This window comes from Lottia gigantea (genome assembly GCF_000327385.1).
Source record: "Lottia gigantea unplaced genomic scaffold LOTGIsca_10, whole genome shotgun sequence".
NCBI classification, from domain to species: Eukaryota; Metazoa; Mollusca; class Gastropoda; family Lottiidae; genus Lottia; species Lottia gigantea.
The window spans coordinates 4,280,620-4,299,819 of record NW_008706747.1 but is presented as its reverse complement, the minus strand read 5'-3'; the positions used below and the strand labels follow the sequence as shown (position 1 = coordinate 4,299,819).

Below are 19,200 nucleotides of genomic sequence, written 5' to 3'. Positions count from 1 at the left end.
TGGGTGTGTGTTTATTGCATAAATGGGTGTGTGCTTAATTGCATAAATGGGTGTGTGCTTAATTGCATAATTGGGTGTGAGCATAATTGCATAAATGGGTGTGTGCATAATTGCATAAATGGGTGTGAGCTTAATTGCATAAATGGGTGTGTGCTTAATTGCATAAATGGGTGTGTGCTTAATTGCATAAATGGGTGTGAGCTTAATTGCATAAATGGGTGTGTGCTTAATTGCATAATTGGGTGTGAGCTTAATTGCATAAATGGGTGTGAGCTTAATTGCATAAATGGGTGTGAGCTTAATTGCATAAATGGGTGTGTGCTTAATTGCATAATTGGGTGTGAGCTTAATTGCATAAATGGGTGTGTGCTTAATTGCATAATTGGGTGTGTGTTTATTTGCAAAAATGGGTGTGAGCTTAATTGCATAAATGGGTGTGTGCATAATTGCATAAATGGTGTTTGCCTAATTGCAAAAATGGGTGTGAGCTTAATTGCATAAATGGGTGTGTGCATAATTGCATAAATGGGTGTGTGCATAATTGCATAAATGACACCAAAGAATGCCCATTTTATCCCATTAAAGACCCCATTATGTCTATTATATGCAATTAGGATTTTATGCAATTAGGCAAAGACACCATTATGTCTGTTATATGCAATTAGGATTTTATGCAAGTAGACAAAGAGCCCATTATGTCTATTATATGCAATTAGGATTTTATGCAATTAGGCAAAGACACCATTAGGTCTATTATATGCAATTAGGATTTTATGCAATTAGGCAAAGACACCATTATGTGTATTATATGCAATTAGGGTTTTATGCAATTAGGCAAAGACACCATTATGTCTATTATATGCAATTAGGATTTTATGCAAGTAGACAAAGAGCCCTATTATGCCCATTTTATCCCATTAAAAACCCCATTATGTCTATTATATGCAATTAGGATTTTATGCAATTAGGCAAACACCCCTATTATGCCCATTTTATCCCAACACCCCTATTATGTCTATTATATGCAATTAGGCAAACACCCCTTTTATGTCTATTATATGCAATTAGGATTATGCAATTAGGCAAACACCCCCTTTAGGCCCATTTTATCCCATTAAACTGTTATGCAATTAGGCAAAGACACCATTATGTCTATTATATGCAATTAGGATTATGCAATTAGGCAAACACCCCCTTTACGCCCATTTTATCCCATTAAACTGTTATGCAATTAGGCAAAGACTCCAATATGTCTATTATATGCAATTAGGATTATGCAATTAGGCAAAGACACCATTATGTCTATTATATGCAATTAGGGTTTTATGCAATTAATTGCAATTTGGATTTTATGCAATTTGGCAAAGAGCCCTATTATGCCCATTTTATCCAATTAAATACCCCATTATGTCTATTATATGCAATTAGGATTATATGCAATTAGGCAAAGACCCCATTATGTCTATTATATGCAATTAGGATTTTATGCAATTAGGCAAAGAGCCCTATTATGCCCATTTTATCCCATTAAAAACCCCATTATGTCTATTATATGCAATTAGGATTTTATGCAATTATGCAAAGAGCCCTATTATGCCCATTTTATCCCATTAAAGACCCCATTATGTTTATGCAATTAGGCAAACACCCCTATTATGTCTATTATATGCAATTAGGATTATGCAATTAGGCAAACACCCCCTTTAGGCCCATTTTATCCCATTAAACTGTTATGCAATTAGGCAAAGACCCCATTATGTCTATTATATGCAATTAGGATTTTATGCAATTAGGCAAACACCCCTATTATGCCCATTTTATCCCATTAAACTGTTATGCAATTAGGCAAAGACCCCAATATGCCTATTACATGCAATTAGGTTTTTATGCAATTAGGCAAACACCCCCTTTAGGCCTATTTTATCCCAATAAAACTGTTATGCAATTAGGCAAAGACCCCAATATGCCTATTATATGCAATTAGGATTTTATCCATTTAGGCAAACACCCCTATTATGTCTATTATATGCAATTAGGATTATGTCTATTATATGCAATTAGGATTATGCAATTAGGCAAACACCCCCTTTAGGCCCATTTTATCCCATTAAACTGTTATGCAATTAGGCAAAGACTCCAATATGCCTATTATATGCAATTAGGATTTTATGCAATTATATGCAATTAGGATTATGCAATTAGGATTATGTCTATTATATGCAATTAGGATTATGCAATTAGGCAAACACCTTTAGGCCCATTTTATCCCATTAAACTGTTATGCAATTAGGCAAAGACTCCAATATGTCTATTATATGCAATTAGGATTATGCAATTAGGCAAACACCCCTAGTATGTCTATTATATGCAATTAGGATTATGCAATTAGGCAAACACCCCTATTATGTCTATTATATGCAATTAGGATTATGCAATTAGGCAAACACCCCTATTATGTCTATTATATGCAATTAGGATTATGCAATTAGGCAAACACCACTATTAGGCAATATGCCTATTATATGCAATTAGGATTTTATGCAATTAGGCAAACACCCCTATTATGTCTATTATATGCAATTAGGATTATGCAATTAGGCAATCACCACTATTATGTCTATTATATGCAATTAGGATTATGCAATTAGGCAAACACCCCTTTTATGTCTATTATATGCAATTAGGATTATGCAATTAGGCAAACACCCCCTTTAGGCCCATTTTATCCCATTAAACTGTTATGCAATTAGGCAAAGACCCCAATATGCCTATTATATGCAATTAGGATTTTATGCAATTAGGCAAACACCCCCTTTAGGCCTATTTTATCCCAATAAAACTGTTATGCAATTAGGCAAAGACCCCAATATGCCTATTATATGCAATTAGGATTTTATCCATTTAAGCAAACACCCCTATTATGTCTATTATATGCAATTAGGATTATGCAATTAGGCAAACACCCCCTTTAGGCCTATTTTATCCCAGTCAACTGTTATGCAATTAGGAAGGAGACCCCATTATGCCTATTATATGCAATAAGACAAAAATGGGTGTGAATTTAATTGCCTAACTTTACTAAGTTAATGGATGGAAACTGGATTGAAAATGTTATCTCTCCCTATGCTGGATTTAAAAACTGGACCTTCAGACATTCACTGAGCTCAGTTTTTGGAGAAACCAGGCAAAGAAGAATACCAATCAAAAAGTCGACTTTAGCTGTCTAGGCCCACCATACTTTCCCATCTATAGAACCCCAACTACAAACCAAACCATGTGGCGTTTTCACATAGAAATAACAGAAAATACACATTAATGGACTTAAGGTACCCTCACACCATAGAGATTACCAGTTGTGTATGGGTGGGTATAAGAATAGAAATCAAAGTTTTCAATTGCAACTCTCATGTGAGTTGCGTTCTGAACTCATTATTAACAACCATACACAACTGGTAATCACTATAGTGTTAAGTTGAAATCATTAGATCCTTTTTAGAGTCTGGCATAAGATTTAAAATGTTGGTTAACAAATTCCTTGTCTGTTATTTCTATGTAAGAAAGGCACATAGTTCCATATCCATAGCAACACATCCCTCTCAGGATGTAATAAAAACAAGCAATGTAAACCTGGTTTAATGATGAAACCAACAGTAGTATAATTTGATTAAAATAATATTTACATATACAAAGCCAACAAAAACAAAATATTTAGGTAAAAAATGCTATATATAATATACGGTTTAAGCTTCTGATTGAACCATGTTTGCTAATCATGGCAGATCATACCAGTGGCCTCGAAACGGGTCAAGTTCTTTGATGGTTTTATCTACAGAGAAAGTCTGCTGTTCACTTGGTAAAATAATCTTTACTAAAGGACAGGTTTGAAAATATAGACATTGACTTAGATAGCGGTGTTTTCAAGGGCATATTTCACAAGAACTTAATTCAGATAAAATCCAGATTTTAAGAAATACAGTAATCTGATTGGTTGATTATACTAGATTCAATATTGATTTAAGTGATCGACCAATCAGATGACTGGAAATTAAATTAATATTTTATGAAGCTGCCCCAATTATTTTTGAATTACTAATTAGATATGCAAATTAGGCAGCACTATAATAATGCATAGATTATGAACTATTTACAATAATCGAAGAGAAGAGAAGAGAGAGAGAGAGGGGGGGTAGAGAGAGGGAGGGTGGGGGGTTACAATTCTACACAACTATATAAAACACAATGGCAACCTAACAAATTTAACAAAGGTATTCAGAGTCTCGACTCATCTTCACAATGTCAAGCTATTATGAACTTTGTCTTATACCTTGACTACTATAGCCGCTATTCTTGTATCACAGGAGTTTATAAATGCAATTATTTGATTGGTTTGTACTTTAGCGAATACAGCCTATCAGAGTTCCTGATATAATGTACTTTAGCGAATACAGCCTATCAGAGTTCCTGATATAAAGTCCGACGAGAGCAATGATTGGCTGTATTCGCTGGCTAAAACTATGTCTACAAATATTTTAATAAATACAGGCGAATAATTTCACTTTTCAATCTTAAATACTGGCCAAGGTCACAAAGTTCAAGATCTCCATCTTAAAAATAATCCTGTTACAATTCAAAATATAATCACTAGCAATACACTTTATCTTTTCAGCGTAAAATACATTTTTTTTCTTCCTTTCAATTCCATAAAATTCTACTACATCTCTTACAAAAACAAAACAACACTACACTATTCTCTAAGTGGAGTTTAGGGCTTCATCATTTATGATAAGAGTTACAAAAATCGAGAAAAAAAATCAACAACTTCAACTTGCATTGGTAATAAAACATCACAGATTAAAATACAATAATAATATCAAAAAAAAACAAAACAAAACAAGTCAGACAATTCACTGATCTGCGAGAATGATTGACAGCTGAATATTGACCAATCAGCTGCCATGTTTTACCTACAAACAACAAAGTGACAAAGATGTGTGTCGTAAATGAAATATAAATTTTAATGACTCGTGTATATCTGATAAAATGGTATTGAGGTGTGGATGGGGTACTTGTAATACAGAGCGAGGTTATTTTGTGAGGTTGTTTGTGGTGATTGACAACTGTATCTAAGTGGGTGGAGTCTAAGCTGTAAATAAGGTACTGTGTCTAGTGCTGTATATAGAGAGATTATTAAGACAGTAGAAAATAGAAGAAGTCAATCCTGTCTGCATCGCATTCAAACACTTAAATAGTGTAATTATTTTCTCATGTATAAAGAAAATCTTTCATAGTACATCATATATTGCCTATTTACTTCTTCTATCCTGTACAATATCTCATTTATTCGAACCTTAACATATACATATAAGTATCATTAGAGAAATCAGTTTTACATTGTTAAAACAAAGTATTACAAACAAGTCACTATGTTACACCAATACAAAGATTGACTTAGTGTTTTTGTTACATTAAATTAACCCAAATAAATGAAATGAATGGAGTTTTACATCCTACTTTTCTGATCCTATTAAGCTACTGAGGACAGGCAACACCATGCAGTGTGCAATGAGGGAAATTTATCCACCACAAAGTTTTTTGCTAAGTCTATTGAAAGCTTAGATCTGTTTGACGAAACTTAAGTTTAAAAAGACAAAGAAATGTTGTATAAAACAGTGTTCAGTTTCACAAGAAATCTTGTTTCATCTATTTTGTTGTAATTATGGTTATTTTTCAAAATGAAGTTACACATTTATCATCAATTCTTATCTACAGATTTGTTAAGGTACAGGACCTCAGTTTAGTTAACTAATTTTACCAAAAATAAACTAGAAATTCTTTGGAATTCTTTTCTGAAATGGTCTGTTACTTTTTTGATCCGTTTCTTTTACCAGCTGAATTTACATTTCCATCCTACAAATGTCCAAAAAAGTTTTAAAAAATCACCTAGTCTTCAGAAGAGAAAGCCGTCCAACTTAAATGAAATGGAATGAATGGAGTTTTATCTTCACCCTTCTGCATCTACTTGGGCTAATGAATACAGAAAATGCTAGGCGGTGTGCCATAAGGGAAGTTTTGCCAGAAAAAGCAGGATAAGTCTATTTCGATTTCCAACTGTCGCGGTATCTTTAAAGTGCACAGCCTGTAGCACACAGGGTCTCAGTTTATTGACTCCAATGACTCTTCAAACTAAAACCATACTCTAGGGGGCTGGCCAAGTAATGTTCAAATTCAGATCAAAACTGATTGCTCTATTAAAATCATCCTAAACTTACCCTGGGAGGTAGGGCAACAAACGATAAATTTGAATCTGGACAAGTCTCATCATCCAAACCATCATCATCAATATATTCATCATCATCTTCATGAACTGTATCATCTTCTTCTTCAGCAGTATCTTCCTCCTCTTCCTCAAACTGTTCTAGACCCAGATTGGCCGAATCACCTCCAATTGTAATTTCATCTAGAAAACAGAAAAAACAAAAAAATTGATTAAAAGGAACAGAAAACTTGACAAGAAACACAAAGATGAATGGAAAGACTTGTTAAAAGAGACTACAGTTTATTTTGTATCATCATACTTATATTGTAGCCCCCGTATAGTGATACTCATATTGTAGCCCCCGTATCTTGCTACTCATATTGTAGCCCCTGTATCGTGATACTTATATTGTAGCCCGCGTATAGTGATACTCATATTGTAGCCCCCGTATCTTGCTACTCATATTGTAGCCCCTGTATCGTGATACTCATATTGTAGCCCCCGTATAGTGATACTCATATTGTAGCCCCCGTATCTTGCCACTCATATTGTAGCCCCTGTATCGTGATACTCATATTGTAGCCCCCGTATCTTGCTACTCATATTGTAGCCCTTGTATCTTGATACTCATATTGTAGCCACCGTATCGTGATACTTATATTGTAGCTCCTGTATCGTGATACTCATATTGTAGCCCCTGTATCGTGATACTTATATTGTAGCCCCTGTATAGTGATACTCATATTGTAGCCCCCGTATCTTGCTACTCATATTGTAGCCCTTGTATCTTGATACTTATATTGTAGCCACCGTATCGTGATACTTATATTGTAGCCCCTGTATCGTGATACTTATATTGTAGCCCCTGTATCGTGATACTTATATTGTAGCCACCGTATCGTGATACTTATATTGTAGCCACCGTATCGTGATACTCATATTGTAGCCCCTGTATCGTGATACTCATATTGTAGCCCCCGTATCGTGATTCTAATATTGTAGCCCTCGTTACCTTATACTTATATTATGACTGCAATATAACTCAGCACTATAAAATATACCTCACCTTCACTGTCACTGTATTCCAGAGCAAATTTAGGACTAGGTGATTTAGGTTTGTCAATCTTAGACACCAACTCAGCCAAATCTGTGAAGTAGGCCATCACTGGTACATGGGTCTGGAAAAAGAAAACACATTTTTAGAACCAACGAAACTTCAAATTCCTTTAGAGAGGGGCCAATATATATTAAAGAAAAATCCAAAAATCGAAATGAAAAAATGAAATGAGTTTTATGTCCTACTTTTCTGCACCATGTAGGCTAATAAAGGTGGGCAATAAGAGAAATTTGCCATTAAACTCAAAGATTCTTGAGTTTGTCTATTTATTACTTAAGATAAAGGCAAAAGAAGTATTTGATAAACTTACAGCATGTTTTCGAACATGATGATGGCGTGTCATCTTTTCTTTCTCCTTGGCCTTTTCTTCAAATAGTTTGTCTAATAAACCACCTTTTATCCAGCCTGAGAAGAGAGTTTTACCATGGATATAACCTACATCCTGAAAATAGGACAGTTTGTCAGTAAATTGGTACTTAATTTATTAGTTAAAAACACTTCTACATCTAAAACAACTTAGAAGAGACATTTATATCATATTTTAAATGAAATTTCGTTGGCTATACTTATCTTCTTCATCTGATTAGGCTATGAAAACAGCCACATGGAAATGAAATGGGGTTTTACAACCTACTTGTGAAGTATATGGGCAGAACATCAACATTAATCAACTTCTTTTGATATCTAATTGCAAATACATCTAAAGAAAATCTAAAATAAGAGCTAGTCTGAAATCTAACTTACTGCTATCTCATCAAAACTACCAAACTGTAGAGTACCATATTTATCAATAGGGGGACGAATATATTCACAATAATCACTGTTTTTAACTAGTTCCAACGTCCGGACACATGATACATAGGCCAGACGTGACTGGATTTCTGTCATATCAGGTACCTAGAGAAAATAAAAATAAGATGGTTTATTTCTTCCTACCAGCACTTCATGGAGGACACATTAATAAAGGGAGACCCCCTGAGTATAAAATCTCCAGTTGCTGGTCACCTGGTACATAGGCTGGACGTGACTGGATTGTTGACATCAGGTACCTGAATTTATAATTGTAATTTCTAGGAGGGAGGTAGGACAAATTTTTCTGTTCCGATTGTGCTAGTGCATTTGAGCAACAGTGCAATGGAGAAAATTTTATCAGGATGCAAAAGAAGTGTTCCAGAGTTTAATTTCAGAATCTCTTGCCCTCCCTCTCTAATGACCCTAAATATCCTACCTACCTTCAGGGGCTTGGCCCAAGGGTTCCAGCGATTCCATAACAACCACCATCCAGACAGCTCATCACCATAGTTAGTCAGCTGATCTTCATCATGGCTTCCCACATCAATAGCAAATATAGTCTGAGCTCCTATAGTTCTCATTACATCAGCTGTCAAAATATAAACCAAATTATAATTTAACATAGCATAGCATCAGAAGGACTGGCCGTGGCATCAGAATCTATCTAGTCTTGAGATTTCAACTACACCTAATCACATAGCAGATGACAATCCAACTCTCTACTGACTGAGCTAAATTGAAGATTGCATATTAAGATTATCACGCATCTTATTTGCTGGTAAATTATTCTTACCCCACCCTCTCCCTCCACAAACAACCCCCAATCCCCAAAAGGTAACCCAAAGGGATAGCCCAAAAAAGGAACAAAAACGAACCTGGTAAATTGTTGACGTAACCACCGTCCAATAATAAATGTCCGTCTGCTGGGTCACACAAGGGAGGTAAATATCCTGATAAAGACATACTTGATCTAACATACCGCCATAAACTTCCTAAAAAATACAAATATTAAAATATTGGAGTGGAGTTTTACTTCTTTCTGCCTTATTAATGAATGTGAGAAGTGGTAAATGAATAGATTATTGAATGAATGAATGAATGGATGAATGGATTAATGAATGAATGGATTAATGGATGAATAGATTAATGAATGAATGGATGAATAGATTAATGAATGAATAGATGAATAGATCAATGAATGAATGAATGAATGAATAGATTAATGAATGAATGGATGAATAGATTAATGAAGGAATAGATGAATGAATGAATGAATAGATTAATGAATAGATGAATGAATGGATGAATAGATTAATGAATGGATGAATAGATTAATGAATGAATGGATGAATGAATGAATAGATTAATGAATGAATAGATTAATGGATGAATAGATTAACGAATGAATGGATGAATAGATTAACGAATGAATGGATGAATAGATGAATGAATGGATGAATAGATTAATGAATGAATGGATGAAAAGATGAATGAATGAATGGATGAATAGATTGATGAATGAATGAATAGATTAATGAATGAATATATTAATGAATGAATAGATTAATGAATGAATATATTAATGAATGAATAGATTAATGAATGAATAGATTGATGAATATATGAATATATGAATAGATGAATAGATGAATAGATTGATGAATGAATGAATATATGAATGAATGAATAGATTAATGAATGAATAGATTAATGAATGGATGAATGAATGAATAGATGAATGAATGGATGAATGAATGAATAGATGAATGAATGGATGAATAGATTGATGAATGAATGGATGAATGAATGAATAGATTAATGAATGGATGAATGAATGGATGAATAGATTGATGAATGAATGAATAGATGAATGAATGGATGAATAGATAGATGAATGAATGGATGAATAGATTGATGAATGAATGAATATATGAATGAATGAATATATGAATGGATGATTGGAGTTTCATGACCTACTGTTCTGTGTACCTAATTGGATTATTGAAATAGGTTTTTATGTCATGTTCAAAACCTTGAAGTACAAAGAGTTAAGGTTTTACACCCTTCCAACTGTCGAGGGATCTTTAACGTGCACAGCCTGTAGCAACAGGGCAAGATTCTGGATATAATATTGACTTACCACTAGTGTGGACTCTCATGGTAGAGTTAGAGATATCAGTCGTGATACAGAAATACGGAATCCACAAATCTTCAACTTGTCTATCTTTAAATACTGTTTCTATACTCGTATTAAATGACGCTCCTGAAACAATCAACCAAAAACAAATTTATATATGACAGTAATCAACAAACCTAAAATATGGTATAACCCAGACAAAATAACTATAGACAACTCTAAATTTAACATAAACAATTATTTTGAGGAAGGAAAAGAAATTATAAACACAAAATAAAGTTGAATCCATGGCAACCAGGAAAACTTAGCTCCTAACAAAAGAACAATCCTACCTTTAAACATAGAGGTTACTGGATAGGTCAAATCAAATACTTTCTTCCATAGTGAGGTCATATCCTGCAAACCAAAATACAAGAATTAACAATTTTTTCATTAATAAAAGTGACCGCATCACACTGAGCTATTTGGATAAAGTCAACCTCTTTTAAGAGGGCAAAGTTTTAATGAGGATGATTTGAATATTTTTTGGAAGCTATTTGGATAAAGTAAACCTTGTTTCAATCTATTCATTATTAGGCAATGATGACTTTTGTTTATATTTTGGAAGTAAAAATGGAGTACTCACAAAAGACCATTCTCGTGCTCGCTGGTAGAACCTGGTCATATTTCTCTCCTCACACCAGAGAGCTCCGATAAACGAACCCATACTGGTTCCTCCCACCATATCTATTGGGATACCAGCTTCTGTCATAGCTCTTATCATCCCTACATGAGCTAAACCCCTGAAAAAATAAAATTATAAACTTTTGAACTATTTCAATTATTAATTGCTAAAGAATTTATTAATATCCAGCCTTTGGTTCTGAAGAAACTTCAAAGGCTGTTTTTCAATGTTCGTCTCTCTGACTCGCATCGTTGACAGGGGTATTTCACTTACAGAACAACAATTGAAAAATATCTAAAGCTTACCTAGCTCCCCCACCCCCAAGGACCAGCCCTATAGAGGTACCAGTGAGGAACCGAGCCAGACGTGAGAAATCAGACAACCTGTCTGGTTCACTCTGAAATAACTTCTCATAGATCTGGCGCTGTAAAAATAATATCATAGATAATATAAACTATCACATCAGATATTTTTGGAAACTTTGAAATATACAGTTTTATCTGAACAACTAGATGTCTTTTCCCTGTCAGCCCCTCTGACCTAAACCACTGACAGAGAAAACTAGGCTAAAAAATGATTAGACCCTTAAGTAAGCAAGTTAGCTTTTATCTCACTGAGAAAAAAAAACAATATTATTTATGTAACTCTCTGAAAGCAAAAGTTGACAAACCACTCAGGTACTTTCAACTTCAAAATGCAAAGAATGTTGACATGTACAAACACTGACTTACGCTTCTTTCAGGTGATTTTTTACTAAGAACACGACTGGGACATCGTAAATGATGATGTGAGGAACACCAACCACGGTTTTCTAACCATTCTACAGTACGACGGGGAGTGTCAGCATCCTCTTTATGAAGCAGCACCAATTCTTTCTGAGCTTTTGCAGCTACTGTCTCTAGTTGTTTTTCAACCTGCAAAAGTTAAGATTTTGAAGAAATCATAAAAACTTTCAAAGCCATTAAAGGCAATAATAGGAGTTGGAAAGTGATGACAGTTTAAACTTCTTAAGTATATAGAGTTTTAATTGTAGTGGAACTTGGTGTCAGATTTTAATTATGAAAAGTAGTATAGATAGGTGAAAGCTCTATCAGCAAGTTCAATGAAAGTTGGATTTCCTCTTATGACAATCATGCATTCATTAGGTAAGATCAGTTGATTACAAACACTCACACCAAGTTTAGTCAAAATCCATCAAGAATTGTGCCTTCTGGAGAGAGTTTACGAGCAATTGTGGATAGACGCCAATATACACCCCCCCATTTCATGTGAGTATATAAAAACAAAAGCTATATATAGTTGAACACTGGGAGAAAGGGTAAAGGGTCACTCACCACTCCAACTGTGGGTTCATTATGTCCCAACCCTACAATAATAATACAGTCAGCTTGTCTCATACAATATTTATTCCAGCGACTATGTCCGAAATCACATTGATATAAAACCATACGATGAAGATCTTCTTGTTGACCTAGCCAACTAAATACTCTGAATTCATTGACACTGGAATAGACCAATAATAAAATAGAGTTTTACATCCTACTGTTCTGTTAGCTTTTGGACTGATGAAATTAAAGTCAAATCAAACTTTGCTTTAGAATACTCTTTTTCAACAGTCAAGAGATCTTTCACGTGCACAGCTTGTAGTACACAGGGCCTCAATTTATTGGCAAACCTTTCCATTGTATTGCCTGTAGTGTATGGACCTCATTTAAATGTTCCATCTGAATGACTGGCAGCTCTCTGACCTGCGTGGCTGACATGAGGTATCCAAGTTTATAAATCATATTGAGTTATTCTGTAAGTTTGCTGAAATGTTTAACTTCATATGCCTCTCGTAAAAGCTTCATAAACATCTATATATATAAAGTAAATAAGAAAGACGTACCTATCTAAGGCATGAGCTCCTAGTCTAGTCTTAATAATCTCACTGGATAATCTAGTAGTTAGGCCTGGAAAATAGAGACTATATTCAGAAACTACGACTTACCAAGGCTATTTAAAGCGTTGTTATTCTTAATTTGAGGGAAGGGAGAGTTTGACTCCTTAGAACTCCTTAGGGTTTAACAGATATGCCTTTTAAGACATTGAAAACAGCCAACCTGGAGGATGTAAAGTAACTTACCTATACCGTTCAATGCATGTTGTAGCTCTAAAGTAAAATTAGTCAATGGAACATCTTCTGAGATGGGTAATACTGCTACGGTAGCAAGATTAGTTACAGCAGGACGAGACATATTGTCTGTAAAAATATTAGTAACATAAATATCATACAAAAAATACAATCGCTAACAAAAAATAAATATCACAATCCTGTCAGCAACGCGATAATCTTGTCGAGGAAGTGAGGGCATCGGCTACAAAAATTGGCGACAAAAACTGTTTGTATGTCCTCACCACAAATCAATTGGAAGTTCCCTGCCATCCAGAGAACCAAATAATTTTACTAAACTTAAAACTTACCTCCCAATGGTATATGATTTGATAAAGTGACTGTGTTTCTATTTTGAAGATTCCCTAGAATCCTCTCTCCTAGTAAGTGAATGAGCCTGGTCACAATCTGAGGGTACCTTCTTTTGATTACGTTCAACAGTCCTGACGGCATTTTAGCTACTTCTGTATCTCTACAATACAAAATATACAGGGAATTATTATGGATACAGGTTGCATTCTATTTTTTACTTGAGGATCATGTCTACCAGCTGGTCCTTGACCAAACCTCTTGGTAATGATTTCAGAAGGATAACAACTTTCAAGGTTCAAGAGGATCCTGTCTACCAGGTGGTCAGTTGGCCAAACTTCTTGACGTTGATTTTACAAGTACAAAAACTTAGGTTCTTGAGGATCCTGTCTACAAGTTTGTTGACCATCATTATCAGAATCAATGAGAAAAAGAAACTTGAAATCCTAAAAATATTCAAAATACCTGACAGCGAAGGCAGTAGTAGCTCTTTCAGTTTGTGTGAGAACTTCTACGATACCAACCAATTCTCCACGACCATATTCCCCTACCAGTTCCTTTTTACCACCAACTAGCTGTATGACTGTACGTAATCTACCAGTTAGTATAATATACACACAATCTGCATTGTCACCTTGTCTGAAATAGATAATTGTCAAGCATTTAGGAGAAGGTAGCATTATATACATAATCAGCTGTCACTTTGTCTGGATTGGATAATCGTCAAGCATTTAGTAGAGGACAAAAGTAATACATTAACTGCTAACTTGTCTGAATTGATCATGAAAAAATTAGTAAAGCATTTGGGCAAGATTAACAGTAATATTTTAAATTTCAAATACATGTAACCAATTCTTCTCACATGTCCTTTTCAGTGAGTCACTTTGCCCATGTTCCTTAAGTCCATTATTTATCCATTTCAAAACAAAATGCCCTGATGAGGATTGTGTATCTGAAACACGTGTCAGCATGAGATGAGCACAAATCAATTACATGTAAGCTAAGTCAGGTTCTGAATTTCTCCTACCTGAAGAGAGCTTTACCAGCTTCAATTCTCTCCCAATCTAGAGCGAAATCAATCTGACGTACGAAAGGTGACATGCGTTTAACTGTAGTGTGAGCTGCGTTTAATACAATAAATGGTTCCTCACGCATTATACTGAAAATATAACACCAAAAACATTCAAAATAATTCAGCTTACAAAACTACAGGGTGGGGTCTGACACAAAAAAATATGGAACAAGTTGTTTTTAAAAAGATGAGGGTCAAGTTTTTCTTGAAAAGTCTAGATCTTTTAGCTCTTTAAGGCACAGACAAGAGGTTTTTGGGCAATTTACAAAAACACTAGAAGAGGATAATCATATGTTCTCTAGACTTGGTATAGTGAAATCAAGTTGAGAATCACAAAAGGAAGATGGAATCAGGTGTTCCAGAAGGGTAGGCATCAACTAACAAATAAAAATCTTCCTTAGTTCCAACCTATGCTGGGATTGAACCATGGACCTTCAGGTTAGATAGCAAGGGTCCCCAATCCATAAGAGTCAGCATCAACTTACAAATAGAAATCTTCCTTAGTAATCACAGCAACACGACAGTCTGTAGCAGCTCTGATAGTAAAGAATGAGGGTTCTCCTGTCAGTACAGCGAGCGTTCCTACCACTTCTCCTTTTACAGCAGTGAACAGCAGTGCCTAGAAAATTACATGGAATTAAAGCTATCATGGTCAAGTCACAGCTATGAAAGTACAAAATTTTTTTTTTTATCTACCTTATATGTGCCAGATTGGGCTAATAAATTTGGGCAATGCCATGCAGTTTACTGAGAGTAGAATAGTCCTTAAATTATAAATTCATTTTGCTTTTATATAAGCATGGTAGCTTTAATTAAGTGCTACTTAAGTGCCAAGTGAGTTGGTTTGAAAGCTAAGTCAAAGACAAACCTCTTTCTGGTTTTCACCGACTATATCTTGTAACATGGCCAGACGTCCACTAACAACAAATACAACACACGCATCTTGAGACCCCTGACGTTCTATATCAGAATGGGCAGGAAAACACTTCAATTCTACTTTACCATCTGTTAGAGACTTATTCTGAAATAAAAAGGCGTAAATTAGGGGTGGGGTCAAGTTAATAAGGGGGTGGGGCCATATAGGCCAGGACAGGAAAACATCAGTTCTGCTCTACCATCTGTTAAAGACTTACTCTGAAATACAAAGATGTAAATTAGGGGTGGGGTCAAGTTAACAAGGGGGTGGGGCCAAATAGGCCAGGACAGGAAAACATCAGTTCTGCTCTACCATTTGTTGGGGACTTTTTCTGAAATAAAAAGGCGTAAATTAGGGGCGGGGTAAAGAGAAGAATAAAGGCACGAATTTAAGTAAAATAAACACCAAATTATAGAGCAATATGTCTTCTATTTATTCCAAAGGTTTCATATCATAATATTGAGCCATTATAAAGCCAAACATCAAAACTAGGTCAAACTGCTTAATTAACAATTTGTACTCTCTATTTTTAATTAACCCTTTTAAAACAAATTCAGTTTGATCAAGAAGATACACAGATATAAATAACATATTTTAAAATATTTTCAGGTTAGTTTACAACGTTTGTGATAACTAAAATTTTACATACTACCCCTTTAAGAAATGCGGTCATAAAAAAACGCTGAATTTTAAAGCTTACCTTGATTCCAAGGACCTCAACTAAATCTTTGATGGCTTGTTGTAATATAGTCTGTTCACTGACACCAGATAAATTATCTACTGTATTATCATCTCCTGTACTAAAACTACGTTTAGCTTTTGGTTTTATATGATGGATATAAGAAGTATCATCAGAAGCAGTCTGAAAAAAAAACTAGACCTTTAGTGAACTAGTTGGAAAAAATGAAATAGCTTATTTTGCTTCAATCCAAATAAAATCAAATTACATTTTTTTTTTCCTGATATATTTTGTTTTCATTGTAATCTAACAAGATTTCTACCGCAGTCCTGTTCTAATGATGTTATTATCAACCAATCAAAGATAGGACCCTTTCTACCAGCTAGTCCTTGGCCAATTACTTTTCTGACACTATTGAACAAATGACAACATAAAATTCAAACAAGTGCTCTAAAAAAATCGGTTGAAATCTGGAACTGGGTTTAAAAAATCTGAAGGTATTATCCTAGCCTATACCAAAATTCAACCATGGACCTTCAGGTTAGCGAGCAATCCTCTAACTCGATGAGTCACCACGGCTCCCACCATTATAGCAGACTGACAGACAGATAGATTAACAAGATCTAACTCACATGTCTGGTATGTTTGGGACTACCAGTGATGGTAACGCTCTTAGTCTCATTCTGCTGAACACGAGCTCTTAAACATGCAGCATCAAAATCACTTGGTTGTCTCATTAAGTCGTCAGAGATCAAAACTTTCTCTACAAAAATACATGAAAATCTAATCATTATTGCATTTTTCAGCAGGAATTTTAAAGTTAAAAAACAATTATGGTATTCTAGAGGATTTTTAAATAGGGCTAGTGAACTCTTCTGTACCTGATTGGGCTAATAATGAAGACAACGTCATGCAGTCTGCAATGAGGGAAAACTTTTCCAGGACCGGCATTTGCCTACTCTTTTTCCCATTTCCAACCATTGAGGGATCTTAAAAGTGCCAAGTCTGTAGCACACGGGGCCTTGGTGTATTGCTCTATCCTGTTGAGGGATCTTTAAAATCTGTAGCACACGGGGCCTTGGTGTATTGCTTCTTCTTGTGCAGGGATCTTTAAGTCTGCGCCCCTAGAAGAAAGGCCTATGCTTACCGTCAGGTAGTTTTTTGCTGAACCTCTGTTTATTGTCTTCTGCTCCGTGCCCCATTTCATCCAGGGTGTGAAGAGATTTCTGTGGGCTGCCATGAGGGGTTGAAAATTGACGAGAAGGTTTACGATATTCCATATCACGTGACTGAAATAATAAAATAGGTAATTAAATAGAGTTATACATCCTCAAGGTGACTTTTAAACAAAACAGATAGAGTTGTAAAGGCTAAAGTCTTAGCACCAAAACAGACATAGCAACACCTTGAGGTGAGCACTGAGGGAAAATTTGCTAAATTAAAGCAACATTTAATTGCCTTGTTGCATTAAATTACCTTTCTTAACACATTGCAGCAACCTATGCAAGGAACAAGGCAGCCTGGACCTCCTCTGGGTAGCAAGCACAAGTCACCACTGCTCAAAATTGTTATAGAATATTACATAAATTATAACATTAACTTATCATTATATAGTTTCCATTTTTTTCAATTGTTCATTTAACGAAGATATAAACAATCTTACCGAAGTTAAAAGTTCGTTACTCAGACCAAGATAGTTATGTAGAGCTAGAAAGGTCACTCTCTGTAGTCGTATCATAATAATCTGAAATCGAAAAAAAGTTTTCAAACTATTTTCTTTTAAGTCAGTTGGGAATATTTCTATCAAAAGTTGACAGAACTGACAGAATAATTGAAGGAAAGTTTGTTGATTTGGTTGTATCAGCCAACATGTATGACATAAAGCTTATAAATGTCTGGTAGTCAGCGATATCAGACTTTTGATTAAAGAGTCAAGATCTCATTTCAGTAAGAATGTTATTTACTCCACACTTGTGACAAATTCTTTCTATAAATATTTTTGAAGAACGAAGACCCAGGATATTAATCAATGCAAAATTTGATATTTGTATCACGCAGGTTGAGAACATATCAAGTTATATATGGGGCTTGAGAACATATCAAGTTATATATGGGGCTTGAGAACATATCAAGTTATATATGGGGCTTGAGAACATATCAAGTTATATATGGGGCTTGATAACACTAGAAATATGAAAACCTGTGTTACCTGAATAACTCTAACGGCTGATTCTGGATACATATCAAACATAGAACGAAACGCTTCCGCTGGTAATCTGAAATATAAATTACAACTCAAATAAGCTGAGAAACAGTTGCCTTCATCTCCAAAACTTAACTATGATAAAATCCAAATGTTAAGAATCAAAATAAAGAACAAAAAATGACAATATCAAAATACAGCAAAATATCTGCCTTACCTAAGAATAACGGAATCCACTTCTGCCCGAGCTGAAACTGTTTTATACGGTGATGGATAACCCTAAAAATTAAAACATCAAATATACATGTATACCAAAATAGTTAAAATACTTTTCTAATTACTATTCTCTTGTTCCAATGATGAGACCTATCACTCTCAGACCACTGACCTCCCTCTGATACTTATAATATCTAGAATACTGAATAAACTGTGTATACTATCATCAATATTGATATCCTCCTTCCCTCACCCCCCTCTCTTATACCTACCCCACCACCCCTCTTTTATACCCCACCACCCCTCTTTTATACCCCACCACCCCTCTTTTATCCCCACCCACCCCTCTCTTATATCTACCCCACCCTCTTTTATACCCACCCACCCCATACTTACAGTTAAAACATCTAGTATACTGAATAAACTGTGTATACTATCATCACCATGGATATCCTCCTTCCCTCACCCCCCTCTCTTATACCTACCCCACCACCCCTCTTTTATACCCCACCACCCCTCTCTTATACCTACCCCACCCTCTCTTATACCCACCCACCCCATACTTACAGTTAAAACATCTAGTATACTCAATAAACTGTGTATACTATCATCAATATTGATATCCTCCTTCCCTCCCCTCCCCCCCTCTCTTATACCTACCCCACCCTCTCTTATACCCACCCCACC

The 19,200-nt window shown here is 35.1% G+C and overlaps 2 protein-coding genes across 2 annotated transcripts in view; one reads left to right on the top strand and one right to left on the bottom strand.

Annotated features, from left to right (window-relative positions):
• On the top strand, nt 1–501 carry LOTGIDRAFT_109337 (hypothetical protein; the record flags this gene model as incomplete). The annotated part of the gene is made up of 1 exon (XM_009046278.1): nt 1–501. A coding segment is annotated over one exon (501 nt), but the record flags the coding sequence as incomplete, so codon positions are not given.
• Nucleotides 502–7,734: 7,233 nt separating this feature from the next.
• Nucleotides 7,735–19,200, bottom strand: part of LOTGIDRAFT_61439 (hypothetical protein) — a gene marked incomplete at both ends in the record, with an annotated part of 13,447 nt that continues 1,981 nt past the window's right edge. Inside the window, 24 exons of the mRNA XM_009046277.1 lie at nt 7,735–7,815; nt 8,118–8,270; nt 8,606–8,754; nt 9,041–9,153; nt 10,302–10,428; nt 10,635–10,698; nt 10,928–11,084; nt 11,272–11,390; nt 11,698–11,880; nt 12,301–12,469; nt 12,855–12,918; nt 13,092–13,254; nt 13,461–13,590; nt 13,893–14,066; nt 14,455–14,586; nt 14,985–15,118; nt 15,368–15,520; nt 16,116–16,210; nt 16,723–16,855; nt 17,167–17,383; nt 17,738–17,838; nt 18,304–18,370; nt 18,515–18,576; nt 19,081–19,160. Of these exons, the coding sequence (XP_009044525.1) occupies nt 7,735–7,815; nt 8,118–8,270; nt 8,606–8,754; nt 9,041–9,153; nt 10,302–10,428; nt 10,635–10,698; nt 10,928–11,084; nt 11,272–11,390; nt 11,698–11,880; nt 12,301–12,469; nt 12,855–12,918; nt 13,092–13,254; nt 13,461–13,590; nt 13,893–14,066; nt 14,455–14,586; nt 14,985–15,118; nt 15,368–15,520; nt 16,116–16,210; nt 16,723–16,855; nt 17,167–17,383; nt 17,738–17,838; nt 18,304–18,370; nt 18,515–18,576; nt 19,081–19,160 (3,020 nt within the window). The remainder of the gene's footprint in view (nt 7,816–8,117; nt 8,271–8,605; nt 8,755–9,040; nt 9,154–10,301; nt 10,429–10,634; nt 10,699–10,927; nt 11,085–11,271; nt 11,391–11,697; nt 11,881–12,300; nt 12,470–12,854; nt 12,919–13,091; nt 13,255–13,460; nt 13,591–13,892; nt 14,067–14,454; nt 14,587–14,984; nt 15,119–15,367; nt 15,521–16,115; nt 16,211–16,722; nt 16,856–17,166; nt 17,384–17,737; nt 17,839–18,303; nt 18,371–18,514; nt 18,577–19,080; nt 19,161–19,200) is intronic.